The 23,536-nt window shown below is 38.2% G+C and overlaps 1 protein-coding gene across 2 annotated transcripts in view; it reads right to left on the reverse strand.

The window, feature by feature from the left end:
* Window positions 1–6,369: 6,369 nt before the first annotated feature.
* Window positions 6,370–23,536, reverse strand: part of LOC309881459 (glypican-5-like) — a 369,768-nt gene continuing 352,601 nt past the window's right edge. For both annotated transcript variants that reach the window (XM_082767440.1, XM_082767439.1), the window contains one exon: window positions 6,370–15,249. In XM_082767440.1, coding sequence (XP_082623566.1) covers window positions 15,047–15,249 — 203 coding nt within the window. In that variant the 3' untranslated portion in view covers window positions 6,370–15,046. The remainder of the gene's footprint in view (window positions 15,250–23,536) is intronic.

The following is a 23,536-nucleotide window of genomic DNA, read 5'->3' on the forward strand; positions in this document are numbered from 1 at the left end:
ACTTATTCATTAACTGGAGGACTGTCTGATCTGTTTATTTTTTTTATTATTATTTTTTTTTTCCCATTGATCAATTAGTCATCATCCACAAAGGCCATAAAATCCAAAATGCACCTGCTTTCAGTCTCCCATGGATAGTCTCTCTTTGGTGAAAGCAGTCATTTTCAAGTGTTCTTTACAAAAGAAAATACGGGTTAAAGGAGAACTTAAGCCTCCACCTCAGCTGATGAGGTTGTAAGTGTACTCTCAACTTCTTTTGAGTGGAATAATAAGTTTGTTCCTCTCTACAATTTGTGGTGTTATGAAGGTAAGAAAGAAAAGGTGTGAAGCTCAGCAAAGGTCCAAACCAGTAGTCTTAAGAGAAAATATTTACCTTTCAATAACATAGGTAAAGAATTCAGTTCATATTTCTCAGAGTATCATGAATATCCTGATAGGATGTGAATTTTCCTTCGTATGTAATAATATAATATAAGGTGGAAATAGCAGGAGTAGAATCTGGGAATGTTTTCTTTTGCACTGTAACTGTGATTCTTCTCCAGTGTCAGAGTATAACCTCCATTTTGCTCTATAAATGATCTTTTACAACTTGATGCTTAGTTCACTCAGTCCAACCCAAATTTTTTACAATATCTAGGACAAACAAGGAAAGATGACTTTATCAGTTTGATTACATTCTTACAATCTGCCCATCTTGCTTTATTTTTTTTTATTTATTTTTCATTTTTTCCTGCTCCCCTCAAAGATATTTAGAGACGCTATGCCCAGGGACAAAAATAAGTGGAATTTGGTGCTGATAAATTTAAATGAAAACCTGGAACTGAAGGGAAAAAAACTTTTATTCTGTTGCTCACTGGAAGGAATATTTTGCTTTCTTTACACTTGCTGTGCATACACTCTAGGACCCTGCATATGAGCCTGCAATACTATCAAAGTCATAGTGCTCTACCTCCAGATGGCTTTGTTCATTTCTAGACTTGCCATTAGAAAGGAAAAAGTAGAGAAGACACCAGAGTTCAAAGACAGGTGTTAAATATTGATAAGGAACAGAAGAGGCAAGCCTCTCTTGGAGGAACTGAAAAAAAGATCTCCTGCTATTATTTCACTGATGGGCTATTTTGAAGATGTAATGATTAATAAATACCATGCAAAAGGTTAATGAGCATCTGCTGTTATTCTTTCTCTGAATACAAGAAATAAAAAAAAAAAATCACTTCTGGAAGATAGCTTGAATCTAGAAGCATGATTTAAAACAGCTGGGCAGTTTAAGATGATAAATGGAAACATAAGTGTTTACAAAGCAAAATAAGAGGGGGATGGGTTCTTGCAATGGTTCAGGGAAAAGTCTGGAACTCTGAAGAGAATATGCAGTGTGGTACAAGGAGGTATATTTATTTGGGGAATCCCAGATCCATTGTCAAAGCAAATTCAGAGCATAGAGTTAAATCCTGGAGGTAGAAGAAATGTATCCAATGCACGAGTGATTCCATTATTATCCTTAATGTTTTTTGTAATTTTCTCACATCCTTAGTCTTTGCTATTTTCTTTTTTTTTTGGGGTAGGTTATTTTAGACAGAGATGGTCCACTAGTCCAATCAGGAATTGTACTGCTTAACTCTTCTCTCATGGGACAAACTGGGAACTTTGAGTAATGCATTTTTTCTTCACTTCTGCTCATCTCTTTAATCACAATTCTTTCCATTTACTGACTTCCCTTCTTTTTAAGCTTTATGCTTATTGATTTTTGAAGATAACCATTAAAGACATGTACTCATTTCCATGTACCATGAAGTTAGTTTCGGAGTTCTCAAAAGAACATCTGCCGAAGTAATGAGGACTGACAGTTCACTGACCTTTGCTCATGAGACAACACAAAGTGCTGTCTTATACAATCATAAAAGTGAAGCACCTTGGAGTCATTTATTATATCACTACCTTGCTTTGTTCTCAATAAGCAATTAATTAACCCTTCTTGTACCTAGGAGTCAATTATTCAGCCACTGTTAACTTTTATGCAGCTTCATGTCTCAGTCTGGCTCCCCTAGAAATGCTAGCAGAAATATTCTTTAGTTTTTCTCTGGAGCACGTCCTAGATACGCTGGGGACTAGAAGCCTAGGTACCCACAGGTGAGTGTCCATTGTAGCTGGCCAGTATTAAATGCTCCACAGTGGTTTGTTCTTTTAGCTCTTTAAATCACAGCCACAAATTATTTCTTGGTCTTTTTTCAGGAGAACAAAACATGATATTGGCAGCAGTAAGCACTTCTGTCTCTTGCCTTAGCCTCTATGAGAACCCACAGCCCTGTACATGAAGCAAGAGATGTGCCCAGAAATGTACGCCAAGGAGCTGCCTAGGCAATGAGAGACTGAGGTGTGTCTCAAGCTCTTTCACTGGGACAGAGATCCTTATTTTGTAAGTGGTAAGGTATTATGTTCTTCTCTTTAGAATTCACTTTGTGAAACCATCCCTTTAGAGTCTGTTAGACGAGCCAACCTTTCTGATAAAACCTTTAAGGAACTGAAAAAAATTGCTGATACATACAGGCTTTTCTGCACATCTAGGTATCTGTAGATGCAAAGAAATAGGTAATAGTACAAAACTGAGGCAACACTGATCTGTCCGTTTGTAAGACAAGCCTCATTTCTGGAGAACAGCTGAGCACCGAGGGATAGGAAGGCTCGAGATGACTCCTGGCTGCCAGCATGGAAGAAAGACAAAGATTAAACAATCATATAGCTGTGCTCTGCATCACTGTAGGGCCACCTTTAACTCTAGTATTAATAAAATAGTTTTGGGGATCTCTGTTTTTGCTTACTGGGACAGGATAGATAGCACTTTGATATCTAGATGTTTCATTCAGTACATGTTTAAATCTTCCTGATGTTGGATATGCTGTTATGTATTTCTGTCTGAATGAAGCCAATGCCTAGATTTTTGTTTGTTTGTTTTCTTCCAATGAAGGGAGACTGGATGATAGCAGGCTGCATGAAACAGGACCAATCATATTCTTATTAGCTCATTTTGCTCTCTGACAGTATCAATCTTACGCTTTTGACTTTCTTTTCAGACAAAATAAGCTGCCACTCCTAGTTACTTGCGTAACTGTGGGTATGGACATAATCTTGTAGGCAACATCAGAAACTCAGTGTTCACCAGTGCATTTACTTCTGCAAATTCCCGTTCTGCTTATAAGAAAAGGTCAGGGTAGTTACCACTGCGTAGCAAGTTAACACATACTGATTTTCTTAATTTGTGTTGATTTTTTTCAGATTTCACCCACAGTAAATATAATTTATTCTTTGCAAGGAGAAAAAAAATAAGGCTCTGGGACGTTAATGAACTTGTTTGTTCACACTGTTCTAATAGATTACATGCCAGAGTAGGAGCCAAAAACACGAATTCTGATTGTGTTCTGAAATGCACTTGCAATGTAAGAGTACAGTTCCCTGAGGTTCATTTTCCCAGACAGACAATGAACTATGGGTCTCTTCATCTGAGGTTAATTGGAGTCTCTGTACCTTTCCTTAAATTAAAGAAATGCCCTGAGGAAATTGATGCACCAAATGTGTCTCAAGAACTTCACATCCAGTTTAAGGTGGAACTCAGACGAGAAAGTGGTGAGTGGTGACCACAAGCTGAACGCAGCTGCAAAACAGAGCAGTGCATAGCAGGTATGCAGGCAACACGCATACATTCCAGGGAAAAGCAAAATCACCGCCACTCTTAGGAGTTTCTTATTCCGGAAAAATCTTGAGAAAATCCACATTTTATAGACAGTACAACTAGGGTACTTTCTAGAGCTGCAGACTGAGTTACTCTAATGAATTATTGATTTTGCAGCTAGAAAGGTCTGCTCACTTCTGGCTGAGAAAAGAGAGGACAGACACCTGAACAGTTTGTGCAGTGTAATAAAGGGAACAGGTTCCTGCTGCCCCAGCACTTGCTGGAGTCAACAACTAATGGGTTGTATGAAAAAGGAAGTTTTTTTTGTTTGTTTGTTTGTTTTTAAAGTATAGCTCTGAAACTGGAGGGTTGTTTCAAGCCTAATTCATCCTTTTTTAATCCTGCTTGTAAAAACATTAGCCTAAACCACCAGCATGCTCCAGTGCAAACCCTGAGAGAAAACATGGGCCCCATGAGAGGGTGCTGTTTTTTCCCCAGGGATCAGAGAGAATAATGCTTGCTGAACCATGGGAGTCAACTCTGTAATAGATGAGTTTTCTTTCTTCTCTGTGGACATTTTCAAGTTCCAGGTGTTATCTTGGACATACAACTGGGGAGCCAGAAGGCCTTAAATGCTGAGTAGCCACTGAGTGAGTAGCCAGTGAGTGAGCAGGGCTCACAGTAGTAGCAGTACACAGTTCTGTTACACAGTACGCATCTTGTGTAATCTCCTTCTCCTTGTCTTGGCAAACTGCTTTCATCTGTATGTTGTTTTCTTGAAAATGTGGATGATGGGAAAGGTAGTAATCTGTCCTGTCAGACCTAATCCTGTAGGTGCAGCACATGGGTTTCTGTTGCTTTTAGAATTCCTTCTTTCGTGTAAAGTTAACTCTGGGTACACAATCTCCTTGGCACACAATAAATGAAAATAAAACTCAGCTCTTCCTTACACAAGGAGTGCTTTCAGTGTGCTCTTTTGAGATGATTTGTGGTTCATGTTGGGTTCCTGAGTTAATAATGATTTCACAAGCATACTTTCAAAAAAAAAAAAGCTGACTTTCTCAAATGTAAAACTGAAGTGTTGAAAGACTTCCTCCACTAGAGTCACACTGCTTCTGTCAGGATCATAAAGCTAACCACCGGTCTAGTGAGTCAATGGTTGCATTTGGAGCTATACCATACTGGAACCCTTACAGGACAAGCAAGGTGAAATGCTCTCCTTTTTCCCAGGGTTTCGGTATGACATATTCTAGACATATTTCGGAGCCAAACTGACATACTGCTTAAAATCAAAACCAACAACAAGTATGTTAGGAAAGATTTGGTTTCCTAATGGGAAAAGCAAGACTTTCAGTCAAAGATGAACTCTAATACCACTATTAGGGAACATTGGTGAAGCATCTCATCAGATCTGGTATATTCTGTGTATCTTTGGAAAGTAAGTACTGAATCAGGTGAGAAGCAAAGCCTTTTAATAACCTTACAAATTTGAACCATCAAGGAAGCAGTTTTTCTTAACATCTCTGGAAAAAGAAACAACATCCTTTGAAGTGGAGACAGGTTGGATTTCAGAATGAAGCAGTTTCACAGAATTAGACACCTGCTTAATTAGAGGATGAATGCAAAATCCTTAAACTTTAAAAGGTTTTATGAGGCAGCACTTCAGAGAATAAGCATTCCTCTAGCATTGGCAGAAAAGAGCTGCTAGCTATTATCTTTGGAGATGGATCAAAAATGAGTATATTAGCAAAAAGCACTCTACATAGATGGTGAGAAGAGCTGTATATAACTCCAAAACCTCAAACAGGAAGTGTTTTCAAAGAATCAGGGAAAACTGGAATTATGGGTGCTTTAGAAGCACCACTCAAATCATCATGAAACCAGAAAACAAAACGAGTAAGAACAAAACAAACAAACAAAGAAACAGGTAGGTAGATAGCAGGAATACAGTCATTTAAAGACTTATTTTTAATATTTATTTCATGATACTGTTGTGGTTCTATGGTCTTTACCCAACCCATTTTGGGAATACTAGGAGAACCTCCTAAATATTACCAAAACAGGAGATAAAAGAGATAAGCAGGAAAAAAACAGCCTTTCTAACAGAACAATGAAAAGAAGCTCACGGGAAGTAGCTCTAACAAATGGTTGCAAGAGCTAAGGTCTCTGCTCTGTCACTTAATGAAATGGTAGAAGCACAAGCACTATAATCAGCATCTGACAATAATACAAGATTAAATTTTTCTCCTTCAAAAGAAGAGAAACTGGCATGTTCATAACTGACAAGCAATGAAAACACTAAGCAAACAGCAGGGAGTTTCCTTTTTCCAGTATAGTGGCCTATATGAAGACAGAAGAGTAATGCAATCCTAATCAAAACCAAGGGCAAGGCTTTTAATATGACACACAGTTATTGCAAGACCTTCGTCTTGCTCAGATCTGATTGTTTATGTAGGAATGGAAGTTTTGATGAAATGAGTCCTACCTGTTGTGTGGAGGTATGCTGGCATTTACCCAGGAGACTGCTGCAAGTATTGTGTCTCTTCAATAATATTAAGAGCTCCCAGAAGAGCAGGTAGACACCTTTACATCTCACTGTATTTATTACAAAAAGAGCAAGAAAGTAGTTACATGCTGAAGAAATAAACCATTCTTTGCCAGAGTATGGCCAAAGTATTGACTTCTCTAGCAGTAATCAAGGTCTGTATCCTTTATTCAGAATATAACCTGAGCTGATTAAAATCTTAAAGAAGATTTTTCCATCTTTCTAACTTATGAAGATGATGAAAAACACTCAGAAAAAAAAAATAAAATTATATCAGAAGACAGCAATTTCCAGCTGCGGATTATTTATTTTTATTCCCATTCATAGCTCACTGTCCTTTACAAAACACAGTTTCCTTTAACTTTTCAAAGTAACCTTGTTCTTCAATGTCTTAAAAGAAGAAATACCAGACTTCTTATTTAAATTGCCTTTATCATGTTCAATGCTGAAAACAAACTAAAGAAAACTGACAATTCAATAAAATATAAAGAGATATACTGCAAATAAAACGCACTTGGGAAACAGAAATAATTATTATAGCTTGAATACAGCTTAGGGCAAAACCAATACATTTTGGAACTTAAAATACCCAGGATGCAACTAATGTATAATACAAATGTAAGCAGCCTATTAATTCCTGTAAAATAAAATGAACTAAAAAAGACTAGGAGGCCACAATCTAATTCTTTAAAAATCTAAATGGCAAAGCATGTATTTTGCTGTAATATCTACCCCAGTGTATTGTAAACATTCATACTATATTAGTTCTGATATTAGAGTACAGTAAATACAGTAAATGGTGGTATGATGCAAGGTATAGTGTGTTGACTTCCATTTTTATTCCAATACTGCCCCGTATAATAAAATGGCATACAATAAACATTTCATGTATTATTGCTGCTCCGTTACCCTGCTCTCATATTCAACTATGTTATTTCGGGAATAGGTTTCAACTGTATTGTTCATCCCTAATGTGAAAGCTTGAATATTCCAGTTAAATTCCTTTTCTCATTTTTAACGACACCAGCAGCAAACATCTGCTTTCTTCACTGCTTTGTGGACTTGTCAACAGTTTTTTGACTGTACGTGATTTTAAGCCATATACTATAGCTTTTCTCAAACAAACAAACAAACAAAAGAGCCAAAGAGGAAGGATATCCTCTTTCATGACAACTGGACAGACTGTTAGCACTACACGTACCAAGAACAACTCCAATCAGGGGAATTTGTGTCTCTGTGAAACCCAACATCCCGTTTTGGTTTTCTTCCAAGTATGGATGTTTTGCACAAAGTAAAATACAATTTTAAAACAAACAAGAAAACTACCTTCTTTTTGTTCCTACTCAGGAGGAAATCGCCTTTCTTCTCTGTAGCATAACATAAGGTTACAGGAACTCATGAATTTGTCACTGCTAGCCTGGAAAACACCAGGTCATTTTTATCTGAAAATTAATGCAAAAATATAAAAGCTTCATCAGAAGCAGAATATGGTTGCTTTCCTTCTCTGCTGCTTAAGTTTCTGTGAAAATATCAAAGCTGCCATCAGTTCTCTCCACCAAGTCTCATTGAGTTCCTGAGGCCAGTTTAAGACCTGGATCTTACACTTTAACATGAAGCAGAAAAATCAAACTTGATCTGCCTCAAGGTCTGATCTATATCGACAAACCTCTGAGAAAGACTTTCTTCCCTAAAAGATACTCACTGTATGAACACTTCCTCTTAGCCCCCAGATCGTACAAGCTGCTTCTCTTGAAAAGGCCCCTGCTATGCCCCTGGAAATGGAAAATGCCAGAAGACTCACAGCATCCCATGTGTTACGGATTTCCTTTTGAGGCATGATGATACTTATCTGATCAGTGGCCCAAGGAATGTAAAACTGTAATGAAATTTTGTAATCTCTGCAGTTACTCTTGATTTTCTGCACCTGCAAAAAGATGGGAAGGAATTCACATTCTTGGGCTAGATACTAGGCTGGGGTAAATTTACATAGCTAAACTGAAATCAAAGGAGCTGTGCTCATTTATAGGAGCTGAGTCTGTTGCAACATTTTATGCCCACAGAGAAATCTCAAAATCTTTTCGATTTCCTAATTTCGTATGTGTGGTGGTTGTAAATATTTCATATTGGCATTCTTGTTAGAATGCTTCAGATCTCATTTTTAGAAAGATCAAATGATCTTAGTCAATATACTCTGCATTTAAATAGAAAATTAGTGTTTACCTCGAAGCTTACTTACAACATTGAAGCAATCTGCTTTAATTTCCACAACTTTATCCTTGACACTACAGCACACAAATGCTTTGGATAGTCCCTAATTAATTAAACTTCCTAGTTGTATATGCATATACAGAAGTGGGAGAGTTACTTTAGGATCTATATTCTTGATGTCCCCTTGCTTTCCTTTTCATTACAGAATATACTACAAATCTGGGATAGTTTACTTAATTATGCGAGAGAGGTATCTGACTGTTTCCATTTTAAATGCATTAAAAATGCCAGCACCTATTCTAGATGTAATAACCTAAAAGCCTAGCCTACCTCATAAACACGGAAGACATATGAAAACATGTTTTTCTATTCACCTGGAAAGTAAATTTTACAACTGTGTATTTGTAAAGAGTTCATGAAACTAGCAATGCATTTATTTTTCAAATGAAACGTCCATAGCCTGTGGAATAATTCAGACAGGTGCTAATTAGGTGTACAGAAAGGCCACTGAGGATAATTTATATATCTCCTGCAATAGAAAAAATGAATAAATGTTAATTGCTTATATTATGCAACAAATGATTTTTTAGAATGGCACTACATTAGCTGCAAATATTATAATTACAAAGTAGTGGGTAATTTACTAAAGATTAATTGAAATGATTAAGTGCAAACAGCATAATTTTGCAAGGTAATATTAATGCATTTTGCACAGAAATGAAAAAAAAACCCTCAGTGGTTGTTACTGGCTATTTAATGAAGTACTTTACATGCCTCATGAAAGCATCAGTAGCCTCTCTCTTGTGTGCCCTTCTCTAAAAAGGGTGTTATATTTTTGCAGTGAAAATCATTGTAGTGTTGATAATAATTAGAATGTGTAAACCAGTCTATTATAAAGACAGAGCCTGATCTCAATTGCATGGGAGTGACACAAAAACATTGTTTCACAGTCCGTGTCCAGCAGCCTTTTCTGAAAGCTGTAGTAACTGTCAATATTTACTATATAAGAACTTAAGCAACTGCAAACACTGTTTAAATACATTCGTCATAACCAGCCAAAGGAGACATGCTTTAAGCAAGATTTCAAAATACTACTACACAGCAATAGTTTTAATTCATTTTCCTAAATTCAATGCAGTAGTTTCTTGCATACAGGCTTCATATTGTGCTGTATGTACTGCAAGGGAATGGGGCCAAATATGGAGAGGAGAAAGGGTCTTGAAAAATTGTTTTGGTCCAGAATGGGTTTCTTATTTAGGCTTATTCTCTATTCTGAATGCAGGATACTTTTCTGAGTTTGTTATCTATTTATTACAGTCCCTTGGCCAATATTTATTTTTTGTGGCTTAATATTTAATACAATTGTTTTTCCTTAGAGAGTGACAATGTAAACCAGAGAACAATTACAGGATTCAGGGGCAACAGGAGTTAAGACATTATCACGTCCTTTTTAACTGAGGCATGCTGCAGCTATGATGACATTGACTGTCACATCCTTCAGTTTTCATTAATGCACATGCCCTATGTCATTAAAAACAACACTGTGAATAGCAAAATGCTGTAAATGAAAATAAGTGTCTCAAATGTTTTTGGCTAGTTGTAATGTGAGCATTTCTGATATCATGCTGGTCAATGTGCAAGATATATTTTAGGAAAGGCGGAGGGAGCTGGGTCTCTAGCTTGAAGAGGAGACTGAGGGGTGACCTTATAAACATTTGTAAATATGTAGAAGGTGAGCGTCAGGAGGACAGAGCCAGGCTCTTCTCGGTGACATCCAATGGCAGGACAAGGGGCAATGGGTGCAAACTGGAACGTAGTAGGTTCAGCTTAAATATGAGATGAAACTTTTTTATGGTGAGGGTGACAGAGCACTGGAACAGGCTGCCCAGGGGGGTTGTGGAGTGTCCTTCTCTGGAGACATTTAAAACCCTCCTGGATGCATTCCTGTTTGACCTGATCTAGGTGTTCCTGCTCCGGCAGGGGGATTGGACTAGATGATGTGTCACGCTCCCTTCCAATCCCTAAAGTTCTGTGATTCTGTGAATGTCCCCTATATATACAGACCCACATACAGAGGGATAAAGAAAGATTGTGTATCAATTACTTCCCACTTAAAAAATCAGCTGAAATCCCCTTGAACCCACGTTAGTTAGGAATTTTTGACCGGAATTTTAGCTAAACCTTAAAATATGCTAAATATGAAGAGCCCCAGTCAGCAACATAAGGACTTTCTGGATTGTTTTCCTACTCAGTATCTTTCTTTAATGTGCTTCAGCTCCTTTCACTTGAACAGGTCTTGCTTAAACCTAATCATGTGTAGTATTGAATAAGAACGGTTCAGTAAATCTGTGCAAAAAGGCTCATCTAACATTAAAAAGAAGACTGCACACAGCATCATTAGGACAATATTGAGAAGACCCATTCAGCATTAGAGAGTCAAACTGAAAAATTATGATATGTGTTACAGACCTGGTAACAAAATAAAATAGGGATATATTAAATACAGATCTAATTTAAGAGATCAAAGAGATGTGAATCTCGTAGCCAGATACCCATACCCAGAGCCTGTGAAGTAAATGCAGCTGGACATAATTATTCGTGTTGCTCTATCAAGCTCTGACAGATATTTATACCTCAAAAGGTTCATTACTGTGTGAGAGATCAGAATCAACAGTTCTTTACACGATGACAGACTACCTGGTTCAGGACAGGGCATAACACTGGCAACAGGCAAGCCAGAAAAAAAATCAAGGCTGAAAACAAGATGCCAGTTTTTGTAGAGAATGTGAATTGCAAAGAAAGAGCAATTCATAGCAGGTGTCTGTTACGTTGTCTTAAGATGCAGCCTAGATTCTCCTGCTGCTCTTTGGCTGTCCAGTCTCCGTGCATAAACATGGAGAGGTATAAAAGCTGTTGAAAATTAGAGGGGAATGCTCAGCTCAGGGCCTTGGAAAAGACAGCTGGAGGTTGCCATGCAATGGCAACACTGCAGCCACACATGCTTTTGTCCATCTGTGTTCACTTTTCTCCATGATTCTTTCATAGCCAGGAAGGAGAAAGTGATACACAAACCCCTAGAACCTCTCACATGAACCTGGTGTAACATGTTGCCCAATGAATAGTGAGACACTAGGAACTGACTGTATGTCCATGGCAACTTTGTCTTATTTGTTAAGAAGCCTACATCATTAACAAAAGAAAATTATAGATTGTGTTTACTCACAAATGCATGACAGCAGTTACTTTCCAATGCTGGCATTCAGAAATGCTGGCACAGCAAAATATTAAAAGAAAGTCATAGGAAAACAATAAACATTCAAGAAGCAGTGGCTAAATAAAATTCATAACTGTTAGGCAAAGCTACAGCAATGCTCTCTGGCGTATTATTTTACGCTGAGATTACACAGACAAGTTCAAACATATTTTGAGTGTAGACCTTTGTAATTACCGAGAATTACAGTGTCCTTGATAGCAAATTAAGATTTTGCCAAATAGGCATCTTGATCATTCAAAAATAAATGCTTCCCGTCTGACACAGGAACTTGGTTTTGCCTTTGCTAGTACACAATTTTGTTTGTTTAATGGAAAATACTCTTTTTTATATGTATGTAACTGATCCTGAGAAAAATAACTTAAACTATCGGTAAAAATATACTGCATGGCTCCTTAAAGCTGATGCACATTATGAACCGATTTCATGCCATCTTGGCCAGAACTCTTCTTACAGTGTAAAAGTACATCAGCGTGAAATGCATTAATAGCTGTTGAATCCTCTGTTCTGTGCCTATTAAAGTATTGACTCCGACAAAATAAATTGATGAATCTACCTCATCCCACTGTTTGAATTTGTTCTAGTTTTGTCACAGCAACTTGAAAAGGGTTGTCTTGTTTAGCTTCAGAGATGAATGCTACACTGTAAAAATACTAACCAACCCCAAAATTCAAACACTCAATTTTTCACATTTGTTGATTAAATATATCAGAGGTTTACCAACAGCAAAAAGTTCCCTGGGTGAGTTATTCCATACGCGCCTACTTTCAGGGTTTCTGCACTTGCCCTGCTACAGCTAAATACTAGGATAGCTGCATCACTGGTCTGAGCTAAAACCACAGAACTTTTAGAGGAAAGACCTCAAAAAGACATGCAAGTTCCAGGTATTCAAGTTCCCACTCTGCAGGTGTGAAGAAGAGAAAAGGCCAAGCTGCCCAGCAGAAATCTGTTAGCATCAGAGCTCAACCCTGAAACCACACCTCTATCCACAGGAATCCTGATGGAGACTTAAGTGTGCAAATGCCGATGTATGTGCCTGAATAACAATGACAGTACCTCAGTTGTGAGCATACTAAATTAGGTGTCAGGTTCACAAGCATCAAAAACCTTTGAATTGTTTCAGTGAAGCCACAGTGATCGGTATTACCTGAGGAGCTGGTGATAAGTTAGCACCAGAAGTATATTTCCATGTGTGCACAGAGACCAAACTAACAGCAGCTGTCGCAACTGATCCTTTAAGACTGCAGGAATGATATTGTCCTTTCGTAGTACAAATGACATGACTTGCACACCTCCTCAGGTAAAAGTGCACTTTTCCAAAGGGCACTGAAAATGAATACAAGTTGCACTTTTAATTATGGTTCAATAGACTGGTGCAGCTCAAAACTCTGGAAAGTACAGCATAGACATTTTTGTACCTTTGGGAAAACTAATTTACACTGATATGATTTGAAAAACACTTTGGATATTAATATCCTTTCCATTTTGAAAAATCAGAACTCAAAGTATTTCATGTTAGCATAAGCATCTTCTTCCATTTTATCTCCTTTTTCCAATGTGAAAAATTAATTATTTTAGAAAACTTAGCTCTTTTCATTTTAGAGACAACTCTTTCCCAGCTGGATGGTTTTGATTACACTTTTATGTCTGCAAGTATGAACTCACAGCCCAAATTAAAAACAAAACTGAAGCTCCACCTCTGCAAATATATTTAGACATGTTCACTAATGCTATCTGAAAACATACAAATACAGTGAATTTTGTCCACTTACTGTATACTTGTCTCGTATTATTGCCACTTAAAAAAATGGCACGCAGTAATACTAGCACATGGCACTTTTTTTGAATCAGCATGTCTTTCATAATCAGAGTTGCCAACAAAATGCCTGTAAGATACAGGGTTCTTTCTTCTGATTGACAATGGCTGTGTGGCTCCAAGTATCAAAAGTGGTGTTATACAAAAAACAAAGGTAAATGTTTTACATTAAATCTTATAAAACTGTACATAATAATAGTCTACAACATGAAAATGGCCATTAAACTGTTGTAATAGTTATGAAATGTAGTACGTATAACAACTATAATGCTTCATAAATTTATCATTAATCACTGTATTCATACAGTTGTGTTTGTATATATATATTCAATGGCACTGTAAACATAGTTGTAAAACACACATTAACTCTTAACCCATTAGAAGTTATGATAGTACTTTTCATCTGAAAAGTTAAAATGTATCAATGTATCATTAATTTTTAAAAAAATAGCCTTCTAATATAATGCATATTTTGGCATTTTCTAGGAAAGCAATCATGATGAGACATTATAGAGAATGTTCTAGATATGATTGCTTTACATTTACAACTATCATGATACAAAATTTTAAACATTAAATGTAATTAAATATTACAGAGCTTATGATACAGATGATTTGAGAGATCCACAATGCACAAAATCTAGTTTGTGTATAATGGGAGTTCCTGGTAACTTACATCTCTGGGACCATTATGGAAAATTTAAGTCTTTTTCTCTTCAACATCACATATGCAAAGTTTGAACTGAATTATCATTTTTTCTCCATCCAAAACTGCATTTAACTTCACAAAACATTATTATGCTTTTATTTCCTGTTGCTGGACATGGATCCAGTAAGCCTTAAAAGCATATGCTTAAGCATTTGGTAATGGCATTTTGTAGGGCAGGGAAACTCACTATCTATCTCTCAGTAAACGAAGTGTTTCTAATTTTTTCCATGGTTAAGGCAACTATACTGATATATTAGACACACCATATGCTTTTATGTCGCTTCCTACAATCTAAACAGTAAGAGTGAAAAGTTTCAAACATGCTTTGATCTTCTTGACCACTTAGGAATTTCATCAAGCTGGTAAGAATACTTCGCTTTAACATGGTTTACAACTGTAGACATAGCTTATTAGCTGCTCATTGGAGAAATAATGTATATATTGGCTTAAATCTGAATACTCACCATTCATTTAATTTATCAGAAAAAATTAAACAAAACCAGCCAGTGTGATTCCAGTGAACGAAACTGAGAAAAACAGTAACACACACATACACAATTTTTGTGTTCTCAATTATTTCTACCCCATAACTTAAGCTACTCAGACTTCTGTCATCATTCCCTCTGTATCCTGGGTAGGCTTTGTCAGAAGCTATCTTCAGACACTGTAAGTGATGCCACTTCCTATCCGCCAACCCCAGCAGATTGTTTAATACTTATTCTAACATATCGCATAAACTAGAGAGCCATTTAACTTTGTTTCCTGTGGGTAAGGCTGTAGGTATACATGACAGTGAACAGAAATGCTTGTGCAGTGGCTGCATTGCAATGCAGCTACAGAGGACAATGCCACAGAAATGCTAGTGCTGTTAAAATAACAAGTGAGGAACTCAGGGCTGGACTGCTCCCGCTTCCAGTTACACTGTGTTTAGAGGATGACTTGACAGTGCTTGTGGTGGTTGTGGTGTCAATCTTTTTCACAGTTGGTTTTGGTTCATTTCTGTTTTCTGGATGGGCTTTCTTGTCCTTGAGTATATCTGAAAACATGAAAGTAAATGTAAGATTAATCACATGTCTTTCAAATAGTGGCTTTAAATCCTGTCTATGGCTGGAACATGTTGTACTCCAGCATGAATAACTGAACCATGTATGGAGAGTGATAGGCACTTATATTAACGTGGCCCAGTTGCCGCAGTGTTTTGCTCAGCACCCACTGCTTTGCTCAGGAAGTCTTCCCTGGCTGGCCTGCTCTACTTGTAGACACAGCCTAAACCCGGTTTTAGAACCTGGCTTTCTCTCATTAAGAATACTTTCAGTTTCACCCGGTATGGGAACTGGCTCATGCTTTAAAAAGTGATGCTAGGGTTGACTGGTTTTGTAACATGCCCCAGTGAAACCCCTGTCAAGTTGTTGAGTTGCCAACAGTCAACTAACAGTAAACTCGCCAGTTTCTTTTTGCATTACCTTAACTTTAAGGCAGCACATGACTCCTGGGCAACCTGGCAAGATAGGCCATGGACACAAAGAACCACGCAGGTGTGTCATGTGCCTTGTTCATCGACATGGACAAATAAAGTGGCTACAAAGAGAAAATGCTTTGAGTTTTGTTTCATAGTTTTTCCTAGCAAGTACAATGATTTTATTTGTTTTGTTTTTGAAGTATAGAATAATACTGATGTTTTTTTCTCTCTTTACAGATGCATTTTGGGGCAATTTGGGGCATCTTTTATATAAAGGGCTATATTCCTAAGAAAGTAGCAGTGTTTCCCTGCAGAAACGTGTATGTTTAAAATGAAGAAATGACTGATAAGGCTCTCCAGTTATCTTGACATTCTGAGGTTACTTGCAAGTATTATTGCGATCATATTGTTATTGAACCCTTCAATAGCATTGTGGGGAAAATCAGTGTTTCCTCTGATGATGGAATTATCTGTAACAGCATAACCCAGTGCCTGGCAAAAACAAACAAACAAACAAACAAACAAACAAAAAAGAAACCACAACCAACCAAAAAAAACCCACAACCAACCAACCAAAAAAAATTCTTACCTGGAAGAATTTAAAAATTAACAATAATTGTTCAGGTCCAAGCTTACAGGATATTGTGTGATACTAATGAATGCAATGCATATACACACAGAAAGCAAATGGCGTAGGTTTGTAGTGTAAATTCAACAACAGTCTGAAAACTCTGAATCACAGAAGTTCTTGACAGAAACTGGAAAGACTGAAAGTATTCCAGAAACGTAAATGCAATCTGAGATCATTGTCTGCATGTCAGTACTTCTGACCAGCCATCAATAAACCCACTTGATAATAGAAATGAACTATTGTACTGAGAAAGCACGCATTGTTCTTGCCAGTATAAACTGTAAAAGAAATGTAATGAATTTCTCCATTTTATCATAATATCAACATTAATTCCAGAGGAACCTGTGATTCCTAGACCTGATTCAAGGCTGACTGCAAAGAAAGGACACTGGCTGGCAAGGAATACAGTGGGAAAAGGACAGTCTGCTGCTGCACTCAAAATTCATTATGGCAAACTGCAGACATAGTTTCTCTTCATTTCCAACTTGCAATGGAGCTAACAGAAAGGAGGGGGAGAAGAGGCATGCTATAAATGTTTAGAAAATATCAGTATTCTGAGGACACTTAAAGAAAAATGGACAACCTTCAGATTGTCATTAAAGTAAATTAAGAATAAATCATGGAAATAGGTGTGTTCTGACACTGCCGAGACTCCTTTCCATCACTGTCATTCTCCTTTTCGACTGCGGTAAATGCACTATTTCTCTGCTGCCTCTTATATCATCCCAGCCTGCTGACTTCAGCTCTCTGGGGCCAGCTGATTAAATTAAGACCTCACTCAGGTAAATCTATTCCCCTCTTTCACTTGGCCATGTCCAGCATTGTAACTTGATTGGCCTCTATAAATCGGGCAGACTGAAATGTATTAATTCATTTATTTTCTTAATATTGACTTAACCAAAAATCTAAGGTAGGATTTAATGCTATCAGAGAGGTTGTTGGTTTTTAAAAGCTTTCCTCCCAGTGACTGCTTAATGCACTACATAACAAGTGTTAAATAATACATTAGAAAATTCTGCCTTTATCCATGGGAAGGACTAAATTCTGAGATCTTTGACTTCACAGTGGAGTACTGGCCATGATGTTATTCATGGCCAATTCTAATTTAGGACTTAACTGTGCAAAACTGGTATTTTATTTCAAATGCTCTGTTTTCTCTCTTCTTAAAATAAATAAATAAAAGTAGCCTCAGTCTTAATTCAGTTCAAGATCTTTTTCAATCTTATATTTATTTTTTAACTGCAAATTTCAGTAGTGTAAAGATTTCATGTTTATTTTTCTAGTTTGCTGAGAGTTTCAGTTGCTTACTCACTCCAGGGTTTTGGCAGAGAGACTCAGAGTTAAATGAGTTTTTCTCTCAAATCTTTTTCTCAGAGTCAGGGATGGTTATATTCAGTCTATTACTGACATTCAAAAGGCAAAAAAAAAAAATAGTGAAAATGCTAAAAAAAAAAAAAAAAAAAAGTGCGAAGACTAGCATAGAAATGAAACTGCAGTCTCAACAAAGCAGACCCCAGATGTTCAATACACATGAATCAACCTACAAATCATGACTTCATAAAACCAAGCAGAGCCCACAACTTCTGTTGACTACTGGTCTGTTCTAGTATTTACCTTCTGTGTTTTGAAGCTATATGGTTTAGAGCTAAAAGCTTTCTCCATTGCTAGAAATTTTCTTCCCATCATCATTCCTTCTTTCCTCTCCAGAAATGGTGTAGTTTAAATCTCTGAAGACTTCAGCTAACCTCAGGCTGATGTACACTACAACCTTTGGATCTCGGTACACGATTATTCTACACCGTTACTTTTCTAATGTGATAGATTTATTATTTCAGTTTATAGTTATTATTGCAGTCATTATGAAAAAAATAAATCTGTGATATACTAAATAGCGATGGTAATTCAGCCACTGTAGCAGCTACTGTGCTGTGCCCTTAATCCAGGCTTCCAGTGTGAATACTCAAATCCTGCCAGAAGGGTTACTCAGTGAAGGCAGCTGACTGCCCGAGCACTCTTTGTGAACAGCCGTTTGGTACTCTTGCCAAGGACTAGGTCTGTTGGGGTCATGGAAGATGCCCTGAGTCCCCTTAGGCACCATGGCTCCTGTAAGTGCAGAGAACAGCTCCCTGAGTTCAGAAGATTGAGTCCGCTTCCTTAGCTGAACTTTCATACGTGTTGACTGCAGTTAAATTCACATCTTGACAACATAAACAAAGCACATAATGAAAATTACTTGACCTCGATGTTTAGAGCATTTAGGATTATCTTCACCTCAAAGATCTAACCGCAGATTGCTACCCAGTAATGCATGTGCCCCTTGGATGGCACTGATCTTCTCATAAATACTTATGTGGATCAATACCATTCCTCTGAGAGACTAGCCAGGATAAAAGGGAGAGTCAAACCTGTCACTGTTGTCTAATTTAGGAACACAAAACCTCCCCTGCAGTGAGGGCTGAGCATGCCTTTCCAAGGTGTTGGTGTGTCACACATTAAAGCACACCTTAATCTTAGCCAGTAATGACACAGGGGGAAAAAAACGCATTTATTCTTTTTTTAGGTTATCAGGTTATCTGACACAAGTTCAAACCATATTGGCAGCCCAGATGTTAGTTACCTCTCCTTAGCGTAAACCTTTGGCAGTTTGCTGCTCTGGTTCTGGCAGAAGTTATCAAAGATGTAACTATTGATTGGTGTACTGGCATGCTATTGCTCTGTAATGAACAGCATCAGTAAGGTCTACTTAAATGTCTGTAGAGGTTTCCTATGGTCCTGCCAAGGGATAAAATTCATCTACTTAACAAAACATCCTTTTCCAGTTTTGCCCTTCTCTTGACCTGAGTTCTTTCTCTGTGATTGCAAACCATCAGTGTGACAAGGAACGTTCCCCTAAAAAATCCGCCAGCGCCACTGAACAACATCTCTGCTGGAGTGATGGAGAAATGTCAGGACTCCCTGGACAGGCCACCACTGCCACCAGCACTGAGGAAGAGGAGACAAAGGTGGGAGGGAAGGGCAGCTGCATGGAGTGATCTCACGCAGGGGGAAGCTGGATTACCTTTTGGGAAGCTATGGATCATCACACCAGGCAAATGTATGAATCATCACAAGTGTGCAACCCCGGTGAGGGTATTTGAGTAAACACAAAGCAGATTTGCCAGACTAGTCCTGTAAATATTCTTCCTAGGCTTTCATAAAAACACTGTGCTTTGAAAAGCCTGAATGTCAGCATCTATGATGGCAAATTAATGCCCTGGTCTTGAACGTCTCATTAAGGTTGTAATGAGACTGACACCACAGGGCTGCAATGGACTGGTCAGTCCCTGCATTTACTCTCCATGTTGTAGCTCAGTTGCTTGATAAGTTTCACTTCGATCATCGGCTTGGTTTTGGCTGACAGCTTTGGGAGAAAATTAAAGCAAGGTGCAACTCGGTGGAACAGGCTCTTAAATTACAGTAGATGCTGCAGTGTTATTATTAGCTTTTTATCACCTCTGGTAGCAAAAGCTGAAATTACTTTTACATATTCAAAGGAAGGAACACTGAAATTGCAAAACAATGCTGTCACCATGAAATGTAACAACAATTTCCAAATCATCTATTATCCTGACATTAAGACCAGCACTAACTATTTCCAGTTATAGCTGCAACAGCCACAGAAACAGACACTGTGGAAACAGGAACACGAGAACTCCCAATGTGTGATGAACTCACGACAACTCCCAAAATTTGGGGCCTGCCATTGCCCACTATATAGCATGAGTCAAGATTACAGGGATTAATCGACCTGTTCCATTTTAGTTATGCAATCTTTCTGTTTCTCTTTTTAGGGAGCATGTAACTGGAAGAGAAGTTTGCTTTGGGAGAGCAGTTATAAATCAGGGCTCAGACTGTCTATGTCCAGTTTTTAATTCTGCAGTAAGCTCAGTGCGATCTTTGGCAGATTACTTCCTCCTGAAGGAGGACAAGCGAACTACTTTATTTTGTACATACTGCATTCTGAATTTAAGTTCTTCAGGGTGAGAAGAACCACAGCCACTCTCCTCAAGAAATAAAACTGGCTGGGATTTGCAGGAATTGCTGTTATAAAAAAAGTCAAATGTAACAAAGAAAAAAATGCAATAAAGAAAAGCCGAGAACAACTGCAAGACAATTTGAAATATCAGGTGCCTGGAAGCTACGCTTATATTGAATGACAACTCCTCCCCCCATTCCCAAACAATCTGTTGTCTATATACATTCAAATGCAAAATATAAATAAATATAAATGTATATAGAATTACACATGATCTCAGCTGTACTAGTGTAAGGAAACCTGTCACTGTATTTGTTTGGCTTTTGATATACAGCTGCCATAGCAAACCCTGCATGATTTTCATGAGCCACAATAAAATTCTATTAGTTCTGAGGGCTGAAAAGTAAACCCACACGTATAACCGCCTCAGCCCCTGCAATGGTAAATATCAAAATAAAACAATCCATCTTTTCCTTGGGAAGAAATAATCTAACCTAACAAACCTTCTGTGATTCAGCAATAGTTCCATTAATCAGTCAGTCACTCGCTAGAAAAGCTTTTGTCATTTTGTTTATATTAATACAGGACTGATTCAAATTCAGACAAGCTGAAAGTATAGGCTTAAAACATGCCAAACATCTTTTACATTTCCTGGAAACATCTGTTTTTAGTCTAGTCCTAGGCACATGTTTGTGGTTGTATGTTTAAGCTTGTTTAGTTTGCCAGATACCTTGTACATACTGCAGCACAGCTGACATGATATCCTGAAACACAGCATGGAAGTATCTGTAAAACATGATGTTCCCAGTAAATCTGTTGAACTTTTGTTGTAACTTTCTTGTAATGAAAGAAACAACTAAAAAGCTCTGTGACAGCCTCCTGCCATCGCTGTATGGTGCAATTAATTAGTTAAGTTTAGAAATTCTGTACATGCCTCACTGGTAATATCCAGAAGACTGAGAGCGATCCTGACACTGCATGCCTCACATGCTCAAACCTCCTATTAAACTTAATGGGAGTTTGGGGGGATGAGAGGAATGCAGGATTGACCTTTATGGTTAAAGATGAATGTGTGCTCTAGACTTCAAAGATTAGGTACCCCTGCCAGTCTGGAGTGTGCAAGTGATCAGCACGCCAAGTGCCGAAGGCATCTGCTAAATATCACACCACAGCTCAAAGCTGTGTAATTAAGAAAAATATAAACTGGCTCAAGGAAGAAAAATATTAGTAATAATTGAAAATGCTTTGGCTGTTGCTTTTGTCCTGATGATCTCATTAGTTTTGGTTACAGAAACAGTTCTCACACTGGCTGACGTGGGGCATGCTTTGTTTGTGTTCTCATTCTACCCACATCTTTCCCAGTTAACTTTTATTGCTCAACACAAAGGTCAAATCGAAAGCTTAATTAACTTGTGTATGGGGAAACTATAAACTTATTTTAGAAGGGAGTACAAAAACATTTAAGGCCATCCCATCTCCTCTCCCCCAGACACTCCTCATTTTCTTGGGAAGAACAAGAGCATGTGTTGTTGGCATCCTTTCCCTTAAGGGGAAACTGCACCTTTTCTTGCTTGAAAATTTACATGTTACGAATATCCAGCCTTTTCATAAGCTGATAATTGTATTTCCAATTGACATTTATAACCAGGATTTTAATTTAGCTTTGCAGCTCTAAGCAGACAAAGCTCCATTTTATAACAAGGTTGGATATCATCTTATGCTAGCAGCAGCGTAAGCTTCAACTTACAGCGAGGATCTGAACTTCATCTGCTTAACTTTAAACAAAGATTGTACCACCAAAATAAATGCTATTACCCACCTGTTTGAAATTAGGCATGTGTCTCAGCCCCGAGGCCTAAAACTGAACAGCAATTTCTCTCTCATCTGAAAAAACTCACACATCATACAAGCAACCTTTACAGTTTTTCCATGGCAAAGATGAGGAGAGAGTCACACAGCTCGAGAGGACAGTCAGGTCTGAGTATGCTACAACCTGTAGGCCAGCAACGCCAGTCCACAAAAGGCCTAAGCCTGTCTGTGACAATTTGGCTGCCAGTGAGATTCGTGATTCATGAGATGAAAGCTCCTGTTCAGCCACTGTCTCGTCCTGGGGGCACAATTCCCTGGATGCTTCAGTTTCCATCTCCAAAAGCCCTGGGACATTAAGGTTTCTGCAGCTGCCCATGCGGGCAGGCCCTGGGGAGCTGTAAGCCCCGCGGTCCCGTACCAGAGGTGGAGGAAGGCCTGCAGCGCTCCACTCCTCTGCCAGGCCCTGTCAGCGGGGGCTCACACCAGAGGCTAAGAGAGCAGACATCTGCCGACAAGGGCACCAGTTACCATGATGACAGAAGGTAGCAAGGCTCAGATCCTTCCCATGGCTGGTTTATGAGGGGTGCTTGAACACAGGTCTTCCATGCGTTATCCCGTCACCTTTGAGACAGGTGTCTCCAAGTGCAGCAGGCTCTGCTACGCATTCTAGGCACTTGGGTCTAACCAGAGAGCAAACTGGACTGACATACACTGGAAAGAGCTACTCAAATTAACACTTAATATTGGTACTCAAGACAGCAAAAACAGAAGAGATGATAGAAACTGCTCCATGCTGCTTAGTGAGGTCCATGTGCCTCCATCCACAAGATCCCGAGGGCAGAGAGATGGGCTGCTATCTGCTTAGGCCACAATGCTCTCCCATTTTAGAATAAGCAAATGTCATATCTGTAAGGCATGGGAAGAGGAAAAAAAATGACAGAAGAGCTCCCCACCCACCAAAGAGCTCAGTGACTCAAGGCATGCCCTTTTTAACTCACAGCTGCCTCTGAGAGGCAGAATGGACTCAACACATGCATTTCAAGCAGCCTGACTAAATCCCTGAATATAATAACCACAAACAAGGCATCAACTTCCAGCATGGCAGTCACGAAAAAAACAACCACAACTATTTCTAAAAGACATCTGAAAGGTTCTTCTCTCCCTGCAAACACAATGCTGCTATCGTTCCTCACTCTTTAAAAGTCAGTGAAAATTTTCCAGTTATTTCCATTGTTACTTCCATTGCTCCCTAAACACTTGAACAGATGTGATTCCTGCCGCAAGATTTTTAAATCACTGGAACCCAATTTCCTTCATGCTAATGACAGTGTAAGTAATGATTTCAAGTGTTTTCTGTATGTCTGTTATTTTTTTAGCAACTTTATACTAACAATCTTTGAAGGAGGTTC

This window comes from Aythya marila (genome assembly GCF_965140915.1).
Source record: "Aythya marila genome assembly, chromosome: 9".
NCBI lineage: Eukaryota > Metazoa > Chordata > Aves > Anseriformes > Anatidae > Aythya > Aythya marila.